General features: G+C 35.9%; 1 protein-coding gene and 1 long non-coding RNA gene across 4 annotated transcripts; one reads left to right on the top strand and one right to left on the bottom strand.

The window, feature by feature from the left end:
* Positions 1–2,025: 2,025 nt before the first annotated feature.
* LOC145628000 (F-box/LRR-repeat protein At4g14103-like) lies at positions 2,026–4,154 on the top strand. Its single transcript, XM_081680336.1, has 3 exons — positions 2,026–3,072; positions 3,155–3,307; positions 3,782–4,154. The coding sequence occupies exons 1-3, from the start codon at positions 2,026–2,028 to the stop codon at positions 4,103–4,105; spliced, it is 1,524 nt and encodes a 507-aa protein (XP_081536462.1). The 3' UTR covers positions 4,106–4,154.
* Positions 4,155–5,019: 865 nt separating this feature from the next.
* Positions 5,020–19,976, bottom strand: LOC145629181 (uncharacterized). 3 transcript variants are annotated; one of them, XR_014111595.1, is made up of 8 exons: positions 19,456–19,975; positions 17,548–17,606; positions 17,328–17,456; positions 17,120–17,220; positions 15,269–15,384; positions 15,054–15,173; positions 5,478–5,588; positions 5,020–5,395 (listed from the first exon to the last, which is right to left on the bottom strand). It is a non-coding gene; the product is annotated as an uncharacterized LOC145629181 (long non-coding RNA). The 3 variants fall into 3 exon arrangements; XR_014111594.1 differs by having other exon boundaries at positions 17,548–17,611; positions 19,456–19,974; XR_014111596.1 differs by lacking the exon at positions 17,548–17,606 and having other exon boundaries at positions 19,456–19,976.
* Positions 19,977–20,591: the final 615 nt, after the last annotated feature.

Here is a 20,591-nt window from a genome sequence, read left to right as displayed (position 1 = left end):
TAGGAAAAACAAAATAACTTATCACCAAAATAATGAAAAAAACAAAACAAAATAAAATAAAATAAAATTAAAAAAAAAAAAGAAAAAGCTTTGGAGGAAATTTTTTTAACAAATGGATGACACGTATCATTTCTGGTTTCTCATTTAGTATATAGCTATAGCTAGTCAATCATTGATTTTGCCTACGTAGATATTGATCATCAAGGTAATTTTATTGGCAAAAATAATTAATAAAAAAAATCTTATGTTGATAATCTATGTGATATTTTTCTAAAGATGTGATTGTTTATTATTCTTTCTATAATTTAAGATTTAGACAATAATTAATTTATCATAGAACTAATATATAAAGCTAAACTTTTAGCCAGATCACGAGACAGCGACACTTGGCATTCAAACTTTTTGCCGAGTGTCGCGCCACGTTGGATAGATTTATATAGACTTTACTTTGTAGGATAAAAAAGTTATTTTAGAATTCTATTTTCAATCAATTGTTAGTTTAGAATTTTATTTTCGATAAAGTACCAATATTTCATATGTAAAAATTGAATTATAATTTTTTTCAAAAAGTAATTAGATTACAACTCTTAATAATAATCATATAAAATAATTTTTTGCATTGTTTCAAAATTTTTTTTTTTTTTTGTATCATATTATTTTTTGGAGCGAAGGAAGTAGTTCAAAAAGTACCACATCCGATCCGTTTATAATATATTCTAATCAATTAAAATAATATACTTCACAATCTAATATTATTTTATTGTTGTGTGTAGACCTGTCTATCGGGTGGGGTCACGTGTCATTTCGGACAGAGTCATTTTAGGTTACGGGTCAAGAAATGTTTAACCTTAGCCCAAGGTTTTGGGTTCAGGTCAACCCAATGGGCTTAGAATAATTTTTTTTAATTAATTTATTTTTGCTTATTTTTAGAAGTTTTTAATATTTCATGTTTTCTTTGCTATTTTATTATTATATTTAATCGAACATTTTCACCAAACTTATTATTAGTCATTACATGTCTACTACATAGTTTAAATCGTCACAAAAACACATCAATTTTTAGCTAATTTTGTATCACCGATACATTTTAAAACTTGACATATAGATTAAAAATTTATCTTAAAATTCAATAAACAATCCGAGCATTGCATGGGCCACAAAACTAGTTACAATTAAAGTTGTTATTTATAAAAAAATTTCTAGAAGGAAATAAAAAAAAAAAAATTGTTAAAAATCTATATGATATTTTCCAAAAGATGTGATTGTTTTTTATTCTTTCTATAGTTAAAGATTTAGACAATAATTAATTTATTACAATTCAGGTCGTTATTTATATTTAAGTTAACCTTTTTTTTTTACTACCTCTTTAAACTTTACTTATAAAAGATTTTCTAAAAGAAAAAAAAAATTATTGAAGGACACACCGGGGTAAAAATTATTTAAGTCAACTTTTTGTATTTATTGATCGATTATTGATGATATAAAGACCCGCCCATTTATTTATCAGACGGGTCTAACCCATATCATGTTACAACTATGGCGGCTCATGGCTTTTAAAGGCCTCTGTTCCTATTTCCTACCTCTCTCAGACTCTCAGTTATTCGTTGAATCGCACTCAACGTTCTCCATTGCAGCGTTCTCCGTTGAATCTTATCCTTGTATCCCCCATTGAAGCATCTTTGTCATCATCATATCAATTTCACAATCTAGGGTTTATATTTGATCTAATCTAATTTAATTATCAGTGCTTTAAGTTTAAGGTTGGTAAATTCTTAGATTCTGAAACATCATATCCAAAAGATAAGAAATTGATGAGCGTAATTTGATTATTGAATCAAATATCCCTAAAATTATGAGATAATTCAATATGAAATCAAATCTCTTTACCCTGGGCTTAGGGCGGCTGCCCCTCCTGCCCTGCCTCAGGGACGGGACTGAGTATTTTATTAAGCAGGAAATCGACTAGTATTTTATTGTTAATTAGATTATTAAGCCTGGATCTTTTTCTTCCAGCACGCACCTTCAATGGATTGGAGCTTGATATCATGCACTACCACATTACAGGACGTGAGAAATCACAGTGAAAGCCTACTAATAGATAGGCTCACTACTTTGCCTGATGAGTTATTGATTCGAATACTATCTTTGCTTCCCACCAAGGATGTTGCCGTTATGTGCGTCTTGTCCAAGAGAATGAGGCGTATTTTCCCTTTCATTACGACCCTTGATTTTGATGATTCACCTATATCTCATTGCTTGAAACATCCCTACGCAATCCATCGTTTCCCCACTTTTGTCACCTTTGTGGGGACTGTCCTCCAAGCTTACCAGTCTCAGCAGCTCACCAAGTTTAGATTTCAAGTGGGCAGGGACTTTGTCACCAGGTACTTTCAAGGTTGCAATGGAATTCATCGTGGATGTGACGTAGGTTGTTTGCCTGACTTGCAATCCACGCAAATCAATGCCTTGATCTCTTTTCCGTTTACTCGTTGTGGTCTAAGGGAGCTTGATTTCCGCTTTCACGTGAGGGAACCAGGTGATTGTCAGCTGCCCCCGGAAATTTTCACATGTGAGACGTTGGAGGTGTTGAGGCTTGATGTCAACCTTGGTCTTGATCTGGCTTACACCATGCCGTCCTTTAGTCTTCCAAACTTGAAATTACTCCACCTCCGTGCGGCTCTCATATCTAATGATTACTTTGTGACGAGGCTGCTTTCAAGCTGTCCTTTGCTTGAAGACCTCACTGTGGAAGCCTGTTGGGACTATGTCCATACCACAAGTATCTCTTCGCCTTCTCTTCGGAGATTGTGTATAAGAAAACATGAACTTGATATCTATGAGAACTCTGCATTTGTGAGTATCCATACTCCTAATTTGGAGTATTTTGAGTACTATGATAATTTAGCACTACAGTACTCTATCCCAAACATGGACTGGCTTGTTAAAGCAGACATCAACATTGGAAACGACTTGTTAGAGGAAGAATTTGAGGAATCTTGTTGGCAAATGCTAAACTTCATCAGACCCTTGTCTAATGTTCAACATTTATCTCTGACCGGCTCGTGCACAGAGGTTTGTCTTAGTTTCTAAATCTGTTGTAGGAAACAATTTGATAAAGTGTTGACTGACTGCTTGTTAACCTTTTTGGTTGAAGGATCTAGACGTTCATGGAGTAGAGTATCAACTGCCCGTGTTTCCTAATTTGAAACACTTGGAGCTGGGTTATAGCGGATATAACTATTGGGATAAAGTGTTGTTGGCATTCCTTAATCGTTCACCCCTCTTAGAAACACTTATCTTTCCACAGGTTAGTGTCTATGGTTTCTTGATCTCTTAGGCGCACTTCAGTTCACCTGATTTTTGCTAATCACAACTGATTATTATTCATTGAAACTTTTTTTTAATCGATTAAAATTGATTGTTACTAATTTAGACTAATTTTTGCATTTACTTGTGTTTTAATGTATGAGGTTACTTATTTTTACTGATTAAAATTGAATTAAATCGATATTTACTCATTACATTCTTCATTTATCGATTAAATATGATTTTTGCTGAATAATTAATTTTTTAAGGTGAATTAATAAGACTTTAGGCTTTATTATATTTGACTTATAATATCTAAACTTATATTGAAATAAACAATAGTTTCACTATAAAAGAATTAAATAATTAAAAATAAGTTGAATAAATATATTGGGAGTTTTTTATAATTATAAAATATGGTATGGTTTTTGGCATTGACGTGACCGTGTTTCTTTGATTCCCATTTACATTGTAGGGAATAACTACAAGCTTTAAACAAGAAGCTTTAGATGAATTTAATATGCAATCACTAATGATGGAGGGAGAATTTTTCAGAACAATTCTAGCAAATGCTCCTTGGTGCTGTAGGTCTTATCTTAAAAGAATTGTGATTAAGACTTACTCTGGAACAGATCGGGAAGTGAATTTGATACAATTTCTACTCAGACACGCATCAGTTTTGGAGGAATTGATCTTATTTCGGAATGATCGGGATTTTGTTGCAGATCAGATGACACTTGAGAGCACATTGCAGAATTTACCAAGAGCTTCGGTCAACTGTTTAATTCAAGTGCAGTGATCAGTTTGAACTAATCATGGCATATCATAATTTTATTTAATTTTGGCATTAGTTATAATTTGTCGTATTTAAATTAACTAGTTGTGGCATCGCGCGTGTTGCGTACGCTACCCCAAGTTATCGTATTTTTTTTTATTGCAATTAATGATAAAATTTTAGTAAAAAAAAAATGATGTAATTGATTCAATTTACGTACTATATATTAGATAATAGTAAGTTTATGTGTAATTTGTATTCACAACATGTGATACACTACTTTTGTATGAATGTGAATATTAAATCATTTTTTCAATTAACATATACCAAGTACTTGTATATCACTGTTTAATAATGAAACAACTTTGTTTAAATACTTTAATTCGAATATTGTGAATTATTTAGACAAAGTTGTATCATGCTAATTAACTAATTAAGTTTAGCATTTATTCAGGCTGTTTATGTTCTTTCTGCATAATGTAAGGCTAGTGTTTTTTGTGTTATCAGGAAGATTTTATAATGTTCTAGTTTTGTCTGTATCTCATTCTCTTTTATGTAAATGTTTAATTTTGATTTACTTGGTGTTTTTTTATGTAAAACCCTATTGTTTATAGTGGTTTGCTGGTTTAGAGTGCTTTGGAGTAAGGTGCTGGTTGAGTTAATATTTAAGTAGCTGGTTGTGCATGGAATGTTAAGCTGACAACCTTACATGCCATCAACTTTAGTCTATTGATTTAGATCTCCAATTTAATTGCAGTATAAAACCTAGTCAGATGTTGACAGCTTGTTCATATTATAAGTAGACCAGTTGAACAATCTTATAATCTCACCTTGTTGTCGTGGATAATCTTAAATTCACAAGTGTTTACTGAGATGCTAGACTACTGGAAACTTTTCAACACCAGTATTGGCAATTTCATCTTCAGTACCAGTTATAACAGAATTCCATCTGTTCCTCATACATAGGAAACATACCCGTATAGCAACAAAGGTACTTTAACGTGACAAACAGATAACATGATCTTAACAATAAATGTTGAATTTCATCTTCAATTACATCTCAATGTTCAATACTTCAATGTAATCATCAATACGAAATTTCAAATCTAGTACAAAATTGTTTAGAAAATGCTTCTTTTAATTAAAATTCCCATTCCAGAGGAAAGAATACTCATCTCATGCATGCACATAAGGTTGCTTTGTGAATTTCTACTGTATCCTCTGGTTTATATATTGCTGCTATACTTTACATCAACTATTAACTGCCAACCTTACATACTTGCTGTCAACTATAAATTTTGGGCTCGAATTCAACTGCAGGGTAAAAACACTTGTATTAGATTGTTGAACTTCTTGTTTACTAAAAGCAGACTTGTTAAACATCTTATGATCTCACCATATCTTCAAGGGTAGCTCTAAATTCACAATCGTCCACTGAAATGCCAGAGACTTTGCGACACCAGTTTTGGAAGTTTCTTCATCTTTAGAGATCTACTCTTTCTGGAGCCTGTTCACAGTACAGGAAATTATAGTTCAAATATCGTGACACCAGTACAGCCACATAGGTACTTTAAATTGACAAAAATATAACATGATCTCTACTGCCCAAAGATCACAGTACTCGAAATTATCCAATGATATTCAGGATGGGATCTAAAAGTGACCCGACTAGATCAATGATGAAAACCATTTATTTGGGCATAGTGATGCATGATTAATCATTTATGAAATGATAGAAGAGTCAAGGGAGAGGCTGGACTCAAAAGATCCTGTATCTTTGATTTATCTTGAAGCATCCTAAAATTTAGACTTATCATCTAATACTTATCATCTAAAACTTTGTATGAAATTTAGACTTATCATCTAATACTTATCATCTAATACTTAGTAGTTTCAAATTTATACCGAATACTTATCTGTAACGTTTTACTTATACTTTACTGTAATATTGGGATGTGAAAGCAATAAAGATGACAATTTTAGAGAAGAAGGCAGCTATTTCATTGAATAAAGATTGAATCTTGCAAACAAGGTGGCTTGAGGCCACGACTCTCAACTAGTACCTTTAGGGTACAATGCTCTACACTCTAGTGATTACAAATTACCAGCTACCTAGCACACTCCCACTCCCCCTTTACTTATATGTACACAATCTGCCAAAAAAGAAAGAGGACAAAACAAGTTGCAGTTGTCATTCTTAGAGAGGGCTCTGCCCACAATCATTAGTTTGATGTGGTGGCTCCTCTGATGGGCCTTGCTGCTGCTGCCCTTTCTTCCTTCTGCGCTCATAGGTGATCCAATCCTTGTTGTGCTTGCTGCCCACGGCATTCGTTGCATTATCATCTAATACTTTGTATGAAATTGCAAGGAATCAGCCCAATATACGTTTCACTTATTCTAAAAGGCTCAAGAAGTAATCAGAATGCTGAGTTGGAAGTTGGTTAAAATCAGTTTTGGGATTAGAGGGTAAAATAGTAATCTGTAAGAAAGTTTGTTATGAGTTTGTTTTTCTGGATTCTCTTAGCTGTAGCTTGCTGAATGGGGTATTAATAGGTGTTGGGGTTAAGGGGAATGGAGGAGAAAATTAATTGTGAGAATTGTTGTGTAGGAGAGTTCCTTCTTCTCGAATTGAAGGCATTGTATTGCTGAATACTCTACTTAGTAATACAAATATCCCCTTGGCTACTATTTCTCTCTCTAATTAGTTGATTTCCTTACTGTTACTGTACTAATTCCCAGCAAATTGGTATCAGAGCAGTGACGATTTTCGCCGGAGAAGAAGATGGCCCGCCTGAATCATGGTCAGCGTTTGGATTTGCTGGAGCAGGAGGTAGCTGGAATAACCGATCGGGTTGCTCGCGAAATCGCCTCTGCCATGGCAACACTCCAATCTAACCTCGATGACAAGCATGAGAAGATATGATCGGAGTTGCGCTCATCCATGGTGAATGGGCCTCAATACCAGTTGGACAACCCGTTTGCTTCGCAACCGCACCTGGAGTCTGGTGAGGGTGGTTTTCAGGGTGGGCAAACAAATTGGAAGTTGCGCAAACTTGATTTGCCCCTCTTTAATGGTGTGAATCCCGACGGTTGGATCCTTAGAGCGGAGCGATTTTTTCATTTCTATCGGCTCTCTGAAGAAGACCAACTGGAGGCTGCCATAGTCGCGCTTGACGGTGACGCGCTGCTCTGGTATCAGTGGGAGCACCGCCGTCATCCCTTGCGGACGTGGGAAGCGTTGAAGAAGCTGCTTCTCCGCCAGTTCAGGCCCACCGCAACTGGTACCCTTCACGAGCAGTGGCTCGCACACCAGCAGATCGGCACAGTGGCTGATTACCGACGCCGCTTCATCGAGCTATTAGCTCCGATCGATGGAGTGCCTGAAGAGATCGCAAAGGGGCAATATATAAAAGGTTTGAATGAGGAAATTCGGGTCGAGGTCCGGATTCTGGATCCAATTACTTTGGATCAGGCCATGGATTTGTCTTTGCGAATCGAGGAAAAATTGCGTTTGAGCCCACGGCCCAAACCCCCTGGACACTTACCCACTTGGCGTACCCCAACTCCGAACCTTCGCTCTAACCAAAATTTCCATACCCAAAACTCCACGACCCTAAACACAAACCCAAACCTCACCAACACCCCCACCACCCAGCCAAACACAAACCGACTCTCCTCTAACAACCACCACACCTCCGGAGCGATAAGGCGGTTATCGGAAAAGGAAATACAACAAAAACGAGAGCAGGGATTGTGTTTTCGTTGTGACGAAAAATGGAACCTCAACCACCGTTGTCCGCGGCGTGGGTTGAGCGTCCTGCTCACGGTGGATGACGAAGATGACTGGGAAGATGCCGGTGAATTTACCTTGGTGGAGAAACAACCTGAATTAAGCCTAATAGATCAACCAAAAAATGACACCACCCCGAAGGTCTCTCTGAGTTCTGTAATGGGATTAACCAGCCCGAAAACCATGAGGATGGCTGGGGTTGTGAACGGCAGATCTGTGGTGGTGATGATCGATCCCGGTGCCACCCATAATTTCATTTCCACCATAGCTGCTCAGAAATTGGATATTCAACCCTCTGAATCCAAAAGTTTTGGGGTGACTCTTGGTACCGGCGAGGCGGTGCAAGGTGAGGGCATTTGTAAGGGGGTGTTGCTGGATTTACAGGGTGTGTCTATTGTTGAAGATTTTCTCATCCTCCCTTTGGGTAGCTCAGATATGATCCTCGGCATCCAATGGTTGGAGAAGTTGGGCACAATCACTACTAACTGGAAAACGCAAACACTGAAGTTCCAGTTGGATGGAAATACAGTCACCTTGAAGGGTGATACTCAGTTGGGACGATCAGGTATCTCACTGAAGGCGATGTTCAAAAATTTGCAAAAGGAAGGACAAGGGTTTTTGCTCGAATTCAACCACATTGAGAAGGCAGGGGATGTGGAACCAGAGGTACCTTCTGTTTTTCAGCCTCTAGTTCAGAAGTTTCGGCATGTGTTTAACATGCCTGATGGGTTACCTCCCCAAAGGCAGATTGAACATGCCATTGTGTTGCGAAGTGGAGCTAATCCAGTTAGCGTCAGGCCGTACCGCTACCCACAATCTCAGAAGACTGAAATAGAGAACTTGGTCTCGGATATGCTCAAGGCTGGCATCATTCAAACATCAACAAGTGCATACTCTAGCCCGGTTTTGTTGGTTAAAAAGAAGGACAGATCGTGGCGATTCTGCATTGATTACAGGGCCTTAAATAGGGAAACAGTTCCTGACAAGTTTCCTATTCCCATCATTGATGAGTTATTAGACGAGTTGGGTGGCTCGGTGGTTTTCACTAAACTTGACTTAAAGTCAGGTTATCATCAGATTCGAGTGAAGCCTGAAGATGTCCATAAAACAGCTTTTCGGACCCATGAGGGCCATTACGAATTTCTCGTAATGCCCTTTGGGCTAACCAATGCCCCTGCTACATTTCAGTCGCTTATGAACGACGTTTTCAAGCCCTTCCTGCGTAAGTTCGTGCTGGTGTTTTTTGACGACATATTGGTGTATAGCCCTTGTGTTGATACTCATAAAGAGCACTTACAGCAAGTGTTACAAACACTAGCAGACCATCAGCTCTACGCAAATTTCAAGAAGTGTGAGGTGGGAAAGGCAAAGGTGGCTTACCTGGGCCACATTATTTCAGCAGTTGGGGTGGAAGTTGATTCTTCCAAGGTTCAGGCCATGCTAGATTGGCCCCCTCCCACGAGTTTGAAGCAGCTCAGAGGGTTTCTTGGCCTCACAGGCTATTATCGCAAGTTTATAAAGAACTATGCGCAGATTGCTCTTCCTTTGACTGATCAATTGCGTAAAGAAAACTTTGGGTGGACTGATGCTGCTACTACGGCCTTCAACACACTAAAAGCTGCCATGGTTAATGCTCCTATTCTAGCAGCCCCAAATTTTTCTGAGCCATTTATAGTTGAAACAGATGCATCAGGGCATGGAGCTGTTTTATTACAAACAGGTCACCCAATCGCTTATTACAGCAAAATCTTGGGTGTTAAAAGTCGGGAAAAGCCCATCTACGAGAAGGAATTAATGGCGATTGTATTTGCGGTTGAAAAATGGAGACACTATTTGCTAGGTCGACATTTCATTGTTCGGACGGATCAAAAAAGTCTTAAGTACCTCTTGGAGCAGAGGGAGGTGGGTCAAGCCTACCAACGGTGGATTGGTAAGCTGTTGGGGTACACATTTGATATCCAGTACAAGCCGGGCCCTACAAACAAAGTGGCAGACGCTCTTTCACGCCAATATAGCCCTGAGGTTGAGTGCGGGTCCATGGTGACTTCGTGTGGTCTTCGTTGGGACTATGTACAGTCCTTTATCAAGAAGGATGTGGTGCTGCAGCGTTTGATCTCGCAATTACACAAAGGGGAAACAACACCCAAGTGGTTCACCTTGGAGAATGGAGTTTTGAAATACAAAGGAAGGGTAGTGGTTCCTAAGCATTGTGAGCTTACTACCAAGTTGCTCAAGGAGTACCATGACTCCGTGGTTAGGGGGCACGCTGGGGACCTCAAAACTTATCACCGTTTGGCAGCAGAATGGTTCTGGTTCGGAATGAGAAAAGATGTGACAAAGTATGTTCAGCACTGCCATATCTGTCAGCAGAATAAATCGTCCACTTTATCTCCTTTGGGTCTTCTCCAACCTTTACCTATTCCGGAGAGGGTTTGGGAAGATATATCGATGGACTTTGTGGAGGAGCTGCCTAAATCCCTCGGCTGGGATACCATACTCGTGGTGGTGGATAGATTGACTAAGTACGGGCACTTCATTCCCCTCAAACACCCGTACACTGCTCAGAATGTGGCGCATAGCTTCTTAAATGAGGTGGTGAAGCTACATGGGATACCAGGGTCCATTGTATCAGATCGAGACAAGGTTTTCCTTAGTATTTTCTGGAACGAATTGTTCAAGTTGCAGGGGACCCAGCTCATGCGCAGCACGGCATATCACCCCCAAACAGATGGCCAAACTGAGGTTGTCAATAAGGGAGTTGAATCGTATTTGAGATGCTTTGTGAATGGCAAACCCCATACTTGGGCTCGTTGGTTACCATGGGCAGAGTATTGGTACAATACTTCGTTCCACACTGCCACTAACTATACTCCCTTCAAGGCCCTTTATGGGAGGGATCCACCTCACTTATTGAGATACTCTTCTGGCAGCACCACTGTGTCTGCAGTAGAGGAGCAGCTACAGGAGCGCGATGCGATACTTGATGACCTGAAGTTTCACCTAGTGCAAGCTCAAGTCTATATGCAGCAGTATGAGAATAAGGGCAGGCATGAGGGGTCTTTTCAGGTGGGAGATTTGGTGTACTTACGGTTACAACCTTACAGACAAAGGTCATTGGTCAGACGATCCAATGACAAGCTTTCTCCTCGCTTTTATGGGCCTTATCGTGTTATCCAGCAAATTGGCAAGGTAGCATACAAATTGCAGCTTCCACCAGGGGCTAAGATCCACCCAGTATTCCATATATCCCAGCTGAAGCAGGCTGTAGGGGCAGGGCATCGTCCAACTAGCCTACCTGTGCAGCTGTCTGCTGATTTGGTGCTCGAGGTTGAGCCATGGGCAGTGCTTGGGGTGCGAAATTCTCAGGCTGCTATGGAAGTTCTGATTCATTGGAAAGGCTTACAAGAGTTTGAAGCCACTTGGGAATATTTTGAAGAAGTTAACCTCAGGTTTCCTAGTTTCCACCTTGAGGACAAGGTGAAACTTTGGGTGGGAGGTATTGCAAGGAATCAGCCCAATATACGTTTCACTTATTCTAGAAGGCTCAAGAAGTAACCAGAATGCTGAGTTGGAAGTTGGTTAAAATCAGTTTTGGGATTAGAGGGTAAAATAGTAATCTGTAAGAAAGTTTGTTATGAGTTTGTTTTTCTGGATTCTCTTAGCTGTAGCTTGCTGAATGGGGTATTAATAGGTGTTGGGGTTAAGGGGAATGGAGGAGAAAATTAATTGTGAGAATTGTTGTGTAGGAGAGTTCCTTCTTCTCGAATTGAAGGCATTGTATTGCTGAATACTCTACTTAGTAATACAAATATCCCCTTGGCTACTATTTCTCTCTCTAATTAGTTGATTTCCTTACTGTTACTGTACTAATTCCCAGCAGAAATACCCTATCCAAATTTTACCGACTTCTACGTTCTTGTTGTGACACCCTGGAATTCAGTTTTACTATACTTCTCCTAAATTGAGATGACTATAGCCATGACACAACTTTGTCTAAATAATGTAATTTAAAAGCCAATTCATTGCTGAAGAATGAAAATTATATCCTACATGGTTATATCCAGAAGCAAGGACCACAATTGATGCATAAGCCAGTAACAAACTAACATTCTAACAATAAGACCTTAAATCACAAGGACAGAGGAAATAAAATTGGATTAGATTTTGTTTTATTATATGCAGCTTCCATTTTTTTTTTTTTAACAAGAGGCTCAGATCCACATATCATCAAATAATCCAGTGGAGATTTTTTAGGTGGTAAAATAAACCATGGCGGCAATCAATCAAGTTGGGCCAAATAATTTCCAAATTCCAACCGAACCAAACCACAAAATAAAAATAATACATCGTATAAAATAAACCAATAATTGATCTTTCTGCCAAGCCAAATGGAATTTTTTTTTACCCAAAACCTCAAATAATTCTCCATATTAAATTTGACTACTTGAATGGTGTACACTCATCATAGCCTATTATGGTTAGTGATTTTTGTGGTTAGAAGATCAAGGAGCATGCAGTCAGGCAGTCAACAGAGTTAAACAGTCACAGATCACAAAGACAGATAAAGCAGCTACGGTTCTAAAATCCAATGGTTTGAGGACCATTTAAACAGTGTCTGGATAAATCACCTATGGTCGTCTAAGGAGAGGGGCAAAACGGTCTTTGGGAAACTCCCATGACCTCTCCCTGCCTCATTCTTGGTATTAATCAACGTTAAACCCTAGATTATAAAGTTAATATTCACTAACTAAGAAAAACATCTTACCTCAGACCCTCCTTCAATAGAGGAAAGAAAGCTTACAAAGTCACAAGCCATTTCAATAGAGAATTCAGAGTACGCTTCAATGGAGGAGAGTGAGAGATAGGGCACTAAGCATATTCATTCACCTTAACCTCTCATATATCATCATTGCATAATATTAGACAAATGTTATAAATTACGTTGGTGCTCAATTATCCGAAAGAAAATATCCATCTAAGGAATTTGTGAGTTTTTGAAGCATAAGATCATCAACCAAATCCAAGAAAGTAGAAACTCAAATCTTTTGAGCTACCGGAATAGATTTAATAACATGTACAACACTGAAATTCACTTATTATAGCTCATAAATAACTATTATCAGCCATGTTGTCAACATATACATAAATTCTAAAGTCAACATAAAGCTAATTTACGTCACTGATGATAAAGTATGAGTAATCGATTTCCCAAATTTCTCACTAATACTTACATCAAAATAGAGAAACTAAAATCAAAATTATACATGGATAGTGGCGGACCTAGAAATTTGACAATGGGGGGACAATTTCGATAATTCAACTAACATCAACCTATTTTAAAAAAAAAAAAAAAAAAAAACGGGTACACAATACAAGTAATTTGGGTTTGGTTGGGAAATAGGAATAAGTGAGTAGTCGAGTAGTATGGTTGAAATAAAACACAAAAAAAAAAAAGGAGTGATGTTACAAGGGGATTCGAATGCCATATTATCTTGTGATGTTAATTTCTTGGCAAACATTTGCCGAAAATGCTCGTTGCAGTCTGTGACTCGTGGCCGCGTGGGTGGTGGTTCGTGCCTCGTGGTTGGGAAATAGGAATAAGGGAGTAGTCGAGTGGTTTGGTGAAAATAAAGGAATTTTTTTATTTTTACCACCTCCAAAAAAAAACTTAATTGTTTTTACTACCTCCATAAAAAAAGTTTTATTTTATCACCACATAAAAAATTGAAAATTGACTTTTACCACCAATCAACGCTAACAAACGGATTCTGTCCATAATTTATTTATTTTTTTACCCAATAATATGGTGACACGTGGACATGGTACGCCCCTAACGGATGTTAGGGGGGGGGGGATTCGAACCCTGATCTAGGTAAACCTGAAATTGGGCCCCTTACATATTGTTTCTAGCCCACTACCAACTTAGCTAAGGCAAACTTCTTGTTTATTCTTACACTCAATTTCATATAACTATTTTTCCTAAATTTTTTTTTTCCTCTGTTTTTTTTTTTTTTCGAAAGTGGGGGGACAATGGTCCCTCTATGTTCCTTCATGGGTCCGTCCATGTACATGGATGATAAAAAAATCAAAAGGGAACCAGAATTAACTATCACAATATAGTGACTACTTTTAGATCAAATTTCACAACTAAATTCAATTCCCCCCCCCCCCTTTAAACGGATATCCAACAACACCCATCGACACAACTTCAGTCTAAAATTCTAAATGCATTAATAATTAAAACCAAATCCCAAAATTCAAATTCATCAAAATAAACACCCAAAAAATTAACATGAGAAATCGACTAAACACAAATAATAAAAGAAATATACTAGCCAAAGAATTAAAATCTCCTGTCAAGAGTGCCCATGCTAGGCAGCTTGTCGAAACCGAGGGATTCCTCTAAAGTTGACATACTGAAAGGAATTTATTTGGCAAGGGAAAAAAAAAGAGCAAACTACTCCATCAATACTTCAATAAATCCGTGTTAAACAATTTTAGAGAGGTGCATTGAACAGAAGAAATTGATGAGTCACTTCATCACCCAATATTGTAAATTTAAAACTTCATTTCTATGAGCTTGTTAAGAAATAGATGAGTCAATTACTACCTATACACTACACACTCCATGTGCATGAACCTACACAACATTCTTCAATCTGCCTGTTTTAGTTTATTGGATCCTAGGAATATGATCAGATTGCTTACACTGTTACACTATTTTTCTCACACAAGATATAAATCAAGTGGTTACCTCATAAGCCACTTTAATAGAAGAGGAGAAGCTCGAAAGCCGATACTCTAAACATGCTCGACCCATTAAAGCTACACAGTTCAAAATCAAGCAAAATAGAAAACTAAGAATTTCGAAAAAAATTAAAAAAGAAAAGAAAGAAAAAGAAATTGCATTTAAGTCTTCACTGATTATGGCTATTAATTCAATAATCCAACGTAGAATTACAAACAGTATTTGACACAGCATCAAATTTAGATGCTTATTAGAGCATGAACCATCATCAAGTTTCTTCATCCCAAGTTCCCAACAGATCACCTGATTAACAAAGCTAGTATAACCAACTAGAACCACACGCAATGATACATTGCCACTTAATTTAATCAAAATTAATAAACGAAATAATTATATAAATAAATAAAGCGAGAAGTCAAGAGTAGTTAACATACCAAGATCAGTGTCAAGATCCATCTCATCTTCCCGTGGCAGCTAATAAGTGAGTTGACCTTCTAGGTCCACAAGATCTAGATTCAGTCCATGCTTGGTAGCTCGATGATAGCTAGATGATCCTGCAGATCCAAATAACATCAGAAGCAATAATTACAGCGTTATTTAGAATTGAATTAACTTAAAAGGCCATCATAAGTTATATATAACACCAAACCTGAAATCTAGCCTTTCCAACAGAAAACAGAAGTTCAATTCAGAAGTTGTACCCTTCAGTCAATCATTCCTTCATAAGAATTCCTCGAAAACGTTCAAAAATATCTTCAAAAGTACCTGAGAATTTATATCGATAAATGAGATAGGATGGTAAGCATTAGTTTAATATTCTAAAAATGAGGGGATCAGTGTAAACTTTCAAAAGTTTTAGCAAATTTAACAGCCTTAGTCTATTATTCCATTCAATGTTAATAGTAAAATTTATATAATTCCATTCAATGTTAATAGTAAAATTTATATCCATCTTTCCAATCAATGTCAATATTTGTATTCAAAACTACGAAATATTTTGACTTTAATCTCATTTGAAGTTGATATAATCAAATAATAAATACAATTGAAGCATATGAGTTATATTCAATTGTACAGTATGGATTTTCAATGTGGAAATTCCAATTAAGTTTGGTATAATGCCACATATTTTGAAAAGCATCACTACTCCCAAACTAATCCACATATAAAATCTTTCATCATCCTTTTTTAATACTCCAAGCACCAACCATCATCGACCTATTTACAACTACTCAAACCAAACATATAATGAATTCAACTAAAAAAAAAAAAACCCCATGCAAATTAATCATCACAAAATGCTCCAGGTGGTGAACTCATGTGGTTCCAACGCTTTTGAACCCCTTCAAATTATTTTATTTATTGCCAACAAAACCCCATACATAATACTGATCTAGGGAATATTTTCGTAGACATCAATTGTATACTCCCAAAAATACGTATAAATATTTTTCTAAAAAGAATCAAAAGTAAAAATCGAAGGGCTAGAATTTAAGCAACAAGGAAACAAGCATTCTTTCAAAAAAAAAAAACCTTAAAGGAAGCAAGCATACTTTCCCACTAAATGTACAAGTCAATTAAAGAAGATAAATAATCAGAGCAAATAAGGGAAGGATACATCGACCTATGAGCACTGATCCTTGAAATCTATTTTAAAAATTGAGGAAGAGAAGAAAGAGAGTTACTTTGTTTGATCAGACACAGTAGGAATTTGTTCCTAAATATCTTATAGATTACTTGCCAATGAAAATGTTTAAGATGTTTCTTTTTCTACTCTCACTCTTGATTCCTATAATAACAACCTCTTTGTTTATCATCTCTCTAGAACTCTATCTTGTGGCCTGTTCTCTCTCTTTTTTATTATTCACTTCCACATCCCTCTCTCTTGCTTTCTCTCTTTATTGTTAATGGTTCTCTAGATCCATGAAGGTACACCTCCAAGGAAAATCCCACTTTGTCAGTTTTGACTAAAAAGGAGTCTGATGAGCTATGATTGTTAGGGCTATCATAGAGTGTGTTGCAATAGTTGGTAGGCTAGATCTAAATTGAGAGTTTTGGTTGCTATTGTCAGACATCACCACTGCTTTGGCTAGAGAATTGAATTACTCGTAGTTAGGTCTTCGTTTGGAAAAAGATTGAGCAGATGAGATGGCATGCTTTAAGGCACATGTGAAGTGATATACACTTTGCTGTATAAGGGTATTTAGCTGTCAGTCTGATATTGTATTTGGCTCCTCTTATAGCTCTTCTAATAACAAAATTTAGACCGCAAAAAATTTCACAAAAATCACAATTTTATCAGCAAAACCCATCACGATCCCTGATTATGAATAAAACCCATCAAAATAAACAGAACTTAAAACCCAAAAAGAATCTGAAATTACCTCAGTAATCGAATTTGAGAAAATTACTCCATAAGATCAACCAAAACAAATTAAAGATACACCCTAGATTTTCGAACTGATATTAGATGATTATTGAAAATGATTAAACATCTTACCTCAAGAAGCTGCTTTAATGGAGGAGATAAAACGCAGAGTACCCTTCAAGTCTTCATTGGAGAGCTCTGATTACGCTTCAAACGAGGAGAAAGCTCAAAATCTGGAGGTAGTATTGAGAAATCCGTGAGTGTCGAATCTTTATTAAGAATTAGGGTTTGAAATGATGTTGATCGAAGAGGAAAAATTAGGGAAAATGCTAGGATATACCTCGATTTCCTCATGAAGACGAGCAATGCTAAGCCTCATTTCGTCCGACCTAGAGAAGTTCATCTTACTTTCTTCTTCCTCATTTTCTCCATTTGTTTTACCTCTGTCCTCACTTCTTTAATGCTCCATCTAGCAAAAGTTGTTTAAAAATTAGCTAAATGTAAAGGATTAACCTGACAGCTAATAAGATTGTATTACTTATTACTCTTCTACAGTATACATCATTATCTTGTGCTTTCTTGCTATTTGGGTGTCCTGCCGGATCTTCCATGTTGATAACTATTCTGCATTGGCATGTACAGAATTAATTATAAGAGTTCCAAATTTCCATTCCACATTAGGGAGCCCTGCCTAATATACAGTTCCAAATTTCCAACCATGTTCCTATGAGATTATCTTGGGAAAGAAGTTGGTATATTGCTGAAGCTAAGCAATTATGAAAGAGAAGTGAAGCTGTCAGTGAATATTATTGGTATTTTTTTTTTCCCTCCCACTCTAGTGACTGTATTTTCAAGAACCTAGAGTATGAAATGGATAATCGACTAAAAAATGGACAATCTTAAAAACTAAATCATATTACAAAGCCTAAACCTAATATTGACGACAACTAAATTAACAACATAGTCTTAGTTGTAAATTTAATTAATTCAATTCTCCACATTAAATTAAAAGAATCCTAAATACAGGAAAATAAATTATCAATAAATTGTACTATGAAATTGATAATTCTGTAAGTAAATTTTTTTTTAAAAAAAATAAAATAAAAAAATAAAAAATAACAATTTTACCCTAAACCCTCCTTTTCACAACCAAAACCTTTATTCTTGACATACTTTTGCCAAGCCAAACCCAATCACAAACAAAGAACACCACTATTTGCATATCCTACTCCTTTATTGATCAATGAAATAACAAATAAAATACCCAAAACTCCAATCAAAATTATTATATTAAACAACAATGAAAACCCAAAAATAAATATAGCGATTCTATAAAATGAAGAGGATAGTATTAAGAAAATGTATCAAAATCACATTACTTTGCCACATTCATTCCATTTCACAAAATGCCACAAACTAAACAATTCAATGGTCAACCTTACCCAGAACATTGAATTAAGAATTAAACATCTAATCTCTATACCAAATCCACTAAATAATCTGTTAATTGTTAAAAGATCTGAATCTAACAAAAAAGCACAAATCTAGAAACTTCATCATCTTCAAAGCAACAACAACAAAAACCCCAAATCAATCCAAATCAAATCAAGCAACAAATCAATCCCAACTTAGGGTTCTAGCATCAAGAAGTTTTTAATTGTACTTCAAAAGGCTAGCATCAAGAAATTTGTAATAGTACTTTAAAAAGCAAGTGTTGCATCCAAACTTTTAGCTAATGGTTGATTAATGTCAACCTGGGTAGTTCATGTATTGGTAAAGGTTTTACTTTTATATTGAGTGATAGTTATCTACCTAGCTTGCTCTTGTTAAGCACAGCATGAATGAATCCTTTCCCCACTTAATCCCTGTCCAAAAATGGACTGTTATCTACCTAGTTCTCTAGTCCTGTTCATCAATATCAAACATAAAGAATCAAACTTTGCCATCTAACTTTCAGCAATTCAAAAAACCCAACAACCTGAAACTAAAATTTGTCCATCTCAACATCTTCAAATCATCGAATTACTTTTATCATGCTAAATAATGAGTTCTGACTAAAAAAAATCGACAGAGGAGGCTTAGATCAGCATAGCATCAAACAAAAAATTTGGTGTGGCAACTCAAGCAAGGGAAAAATAACCATGGCAGCCAACTAAACCTGAAAAGATGCGCATTTAAGGAGAGAGAAAATCTCAATCCCATTAACATGCAAAACACCCATCATATTGCTCCAAGCCAAATGGCAAATTACCCAAAACAAGAAATGCCTTCAAAAACCAAACTGAAAATTGATGATCATTCATCTATAAATTTAATCATAAAAACAATTATCAAAAATCAAAATTCGAACTCAAATACATTCCAAAATCCAGAACAAAATACCTATTTCATCATTTCACGAGCAAGTAAAATACGTAAAAATTGAAGAGATTGAAAAAACAAGTGAATAAGAAGATCGTACTTCGTACCTATCAGAGAAATATCGAGAAGACTGCTCATCTTTCAAGTTTGGACTCAAAGCCGGGTTTCGAGTTCGTCAAATTTTCATCTGGGTGATCAACAATTCACGGATATTTTGAAAATTTATGTCGATTTGGAGGTTATTTATTTAAGAATTTGGATTTTAAAGAGAAAAAACTTGTATAATAATCTATATTATAATTGTAGAGTCACTTTTCACGAGAGTGCTCCAAAACCCAAATATTTGCCTCACATTCACTCCCTCCAAAACCCAAATATTTGCCTCACATTCACTCCCTCCAAAAATACATACTACTTTCTATTTTAAAATTTTAAAAACAGTTACACTTAAAATTAAAAAAAAAAATAAATAAAAAAAATAATTATATAATACAAGTAACTGTCCACTACAAACTACCCATTAGCCATTACTGTCAACAATAAGCACACTTTACATGGTTATAATATAAACTACCCACAAAACTCATACTTCTTTATCAATATTTTTTTATTTTTTTTTGAGAAAAAAAAAATACTTCTTTTCCATAATCTCTACTACAATTGCACATATGTTTTCCTCTTCTTAAATTTCCATACTCCATAATAACTAGCACAAGATTAATTGATTATATATTGTTCTTTTTTTTTTTCTTCAAAATTTATCATAACTTTTTCCACCCTCCATTATAATTATGAAAATAATTAAAGAGTATTTGTTTACAGTTAATTATGAAAATAAAGAGTATTTGTTTACAGTTCATTGAGAAATTGCATTATGAGAGACACATGTATTACTGTATTACTTAGAGCTAACTATGTGTTGGCCTAGTTATCAATATTTGAATACAATATGAATATGAATATAAATAATATGTTCTAGCATATGGAAATGCCACCACTAATACGAAATATATAAATTCATGAGAACATTAAATTATTTTGATTTTCAATTTTATTCTTCATTTTAATTTTTAAGCATCTTATGGATTATTCTTAAATTATGATGTTCTCATATTCGTGCAAGTACTATTTTTATATTATGCAGCATAATATTGATTCATATGCTACACCGAAAATGAATTTAAATGCATAGGGGTACAACTGCAATGGATATGAATATTTTATTTGAGATGGTTAAATCAAC

Source organism: Chenopodium album, chromosome 4, assembly GCF_948465745.1.
Source record: "Chenopodium album chromosome 4, dcCheAlbu1.1, whole genome shotgun sequence".
In the NCBI taxonomy this organism is placed as follows: domain Eukaryota; kingdom Viridiplantae; phylum Streptophyta; class Magnoliopsida; order Caryophyllales; family Amaranthaceae; genus Chenopodium; species Chenopodium album.
Note: the sequence above shows the minus strand (reverse complement) of the source record. Positions and strands in the feature narration are given on the sequence as shown.

Coding starts and splice junctions, on each gene's coding strand:
- LOC145628000 (XM_081680336.1), top strand. CDS start 2,026: ATGGATTGGAGCTTGATATCATGCACTACCACATTACAGGACGTGAGA. Junction 3,073..3,154: donor TGACCGGCTCGTGCACAGAG/GTTTGTCTTAGT, acceptor TTTTGGTTGAAG/GATCTAGACGTTCATGGAGT. Junction 3,308..3,781: donor AAACACTTATCTTTCCACAG/GTTAGTGTCTAT, acceptor TTTACATTGTAG/GGAATAACTACAAGCTTTAA.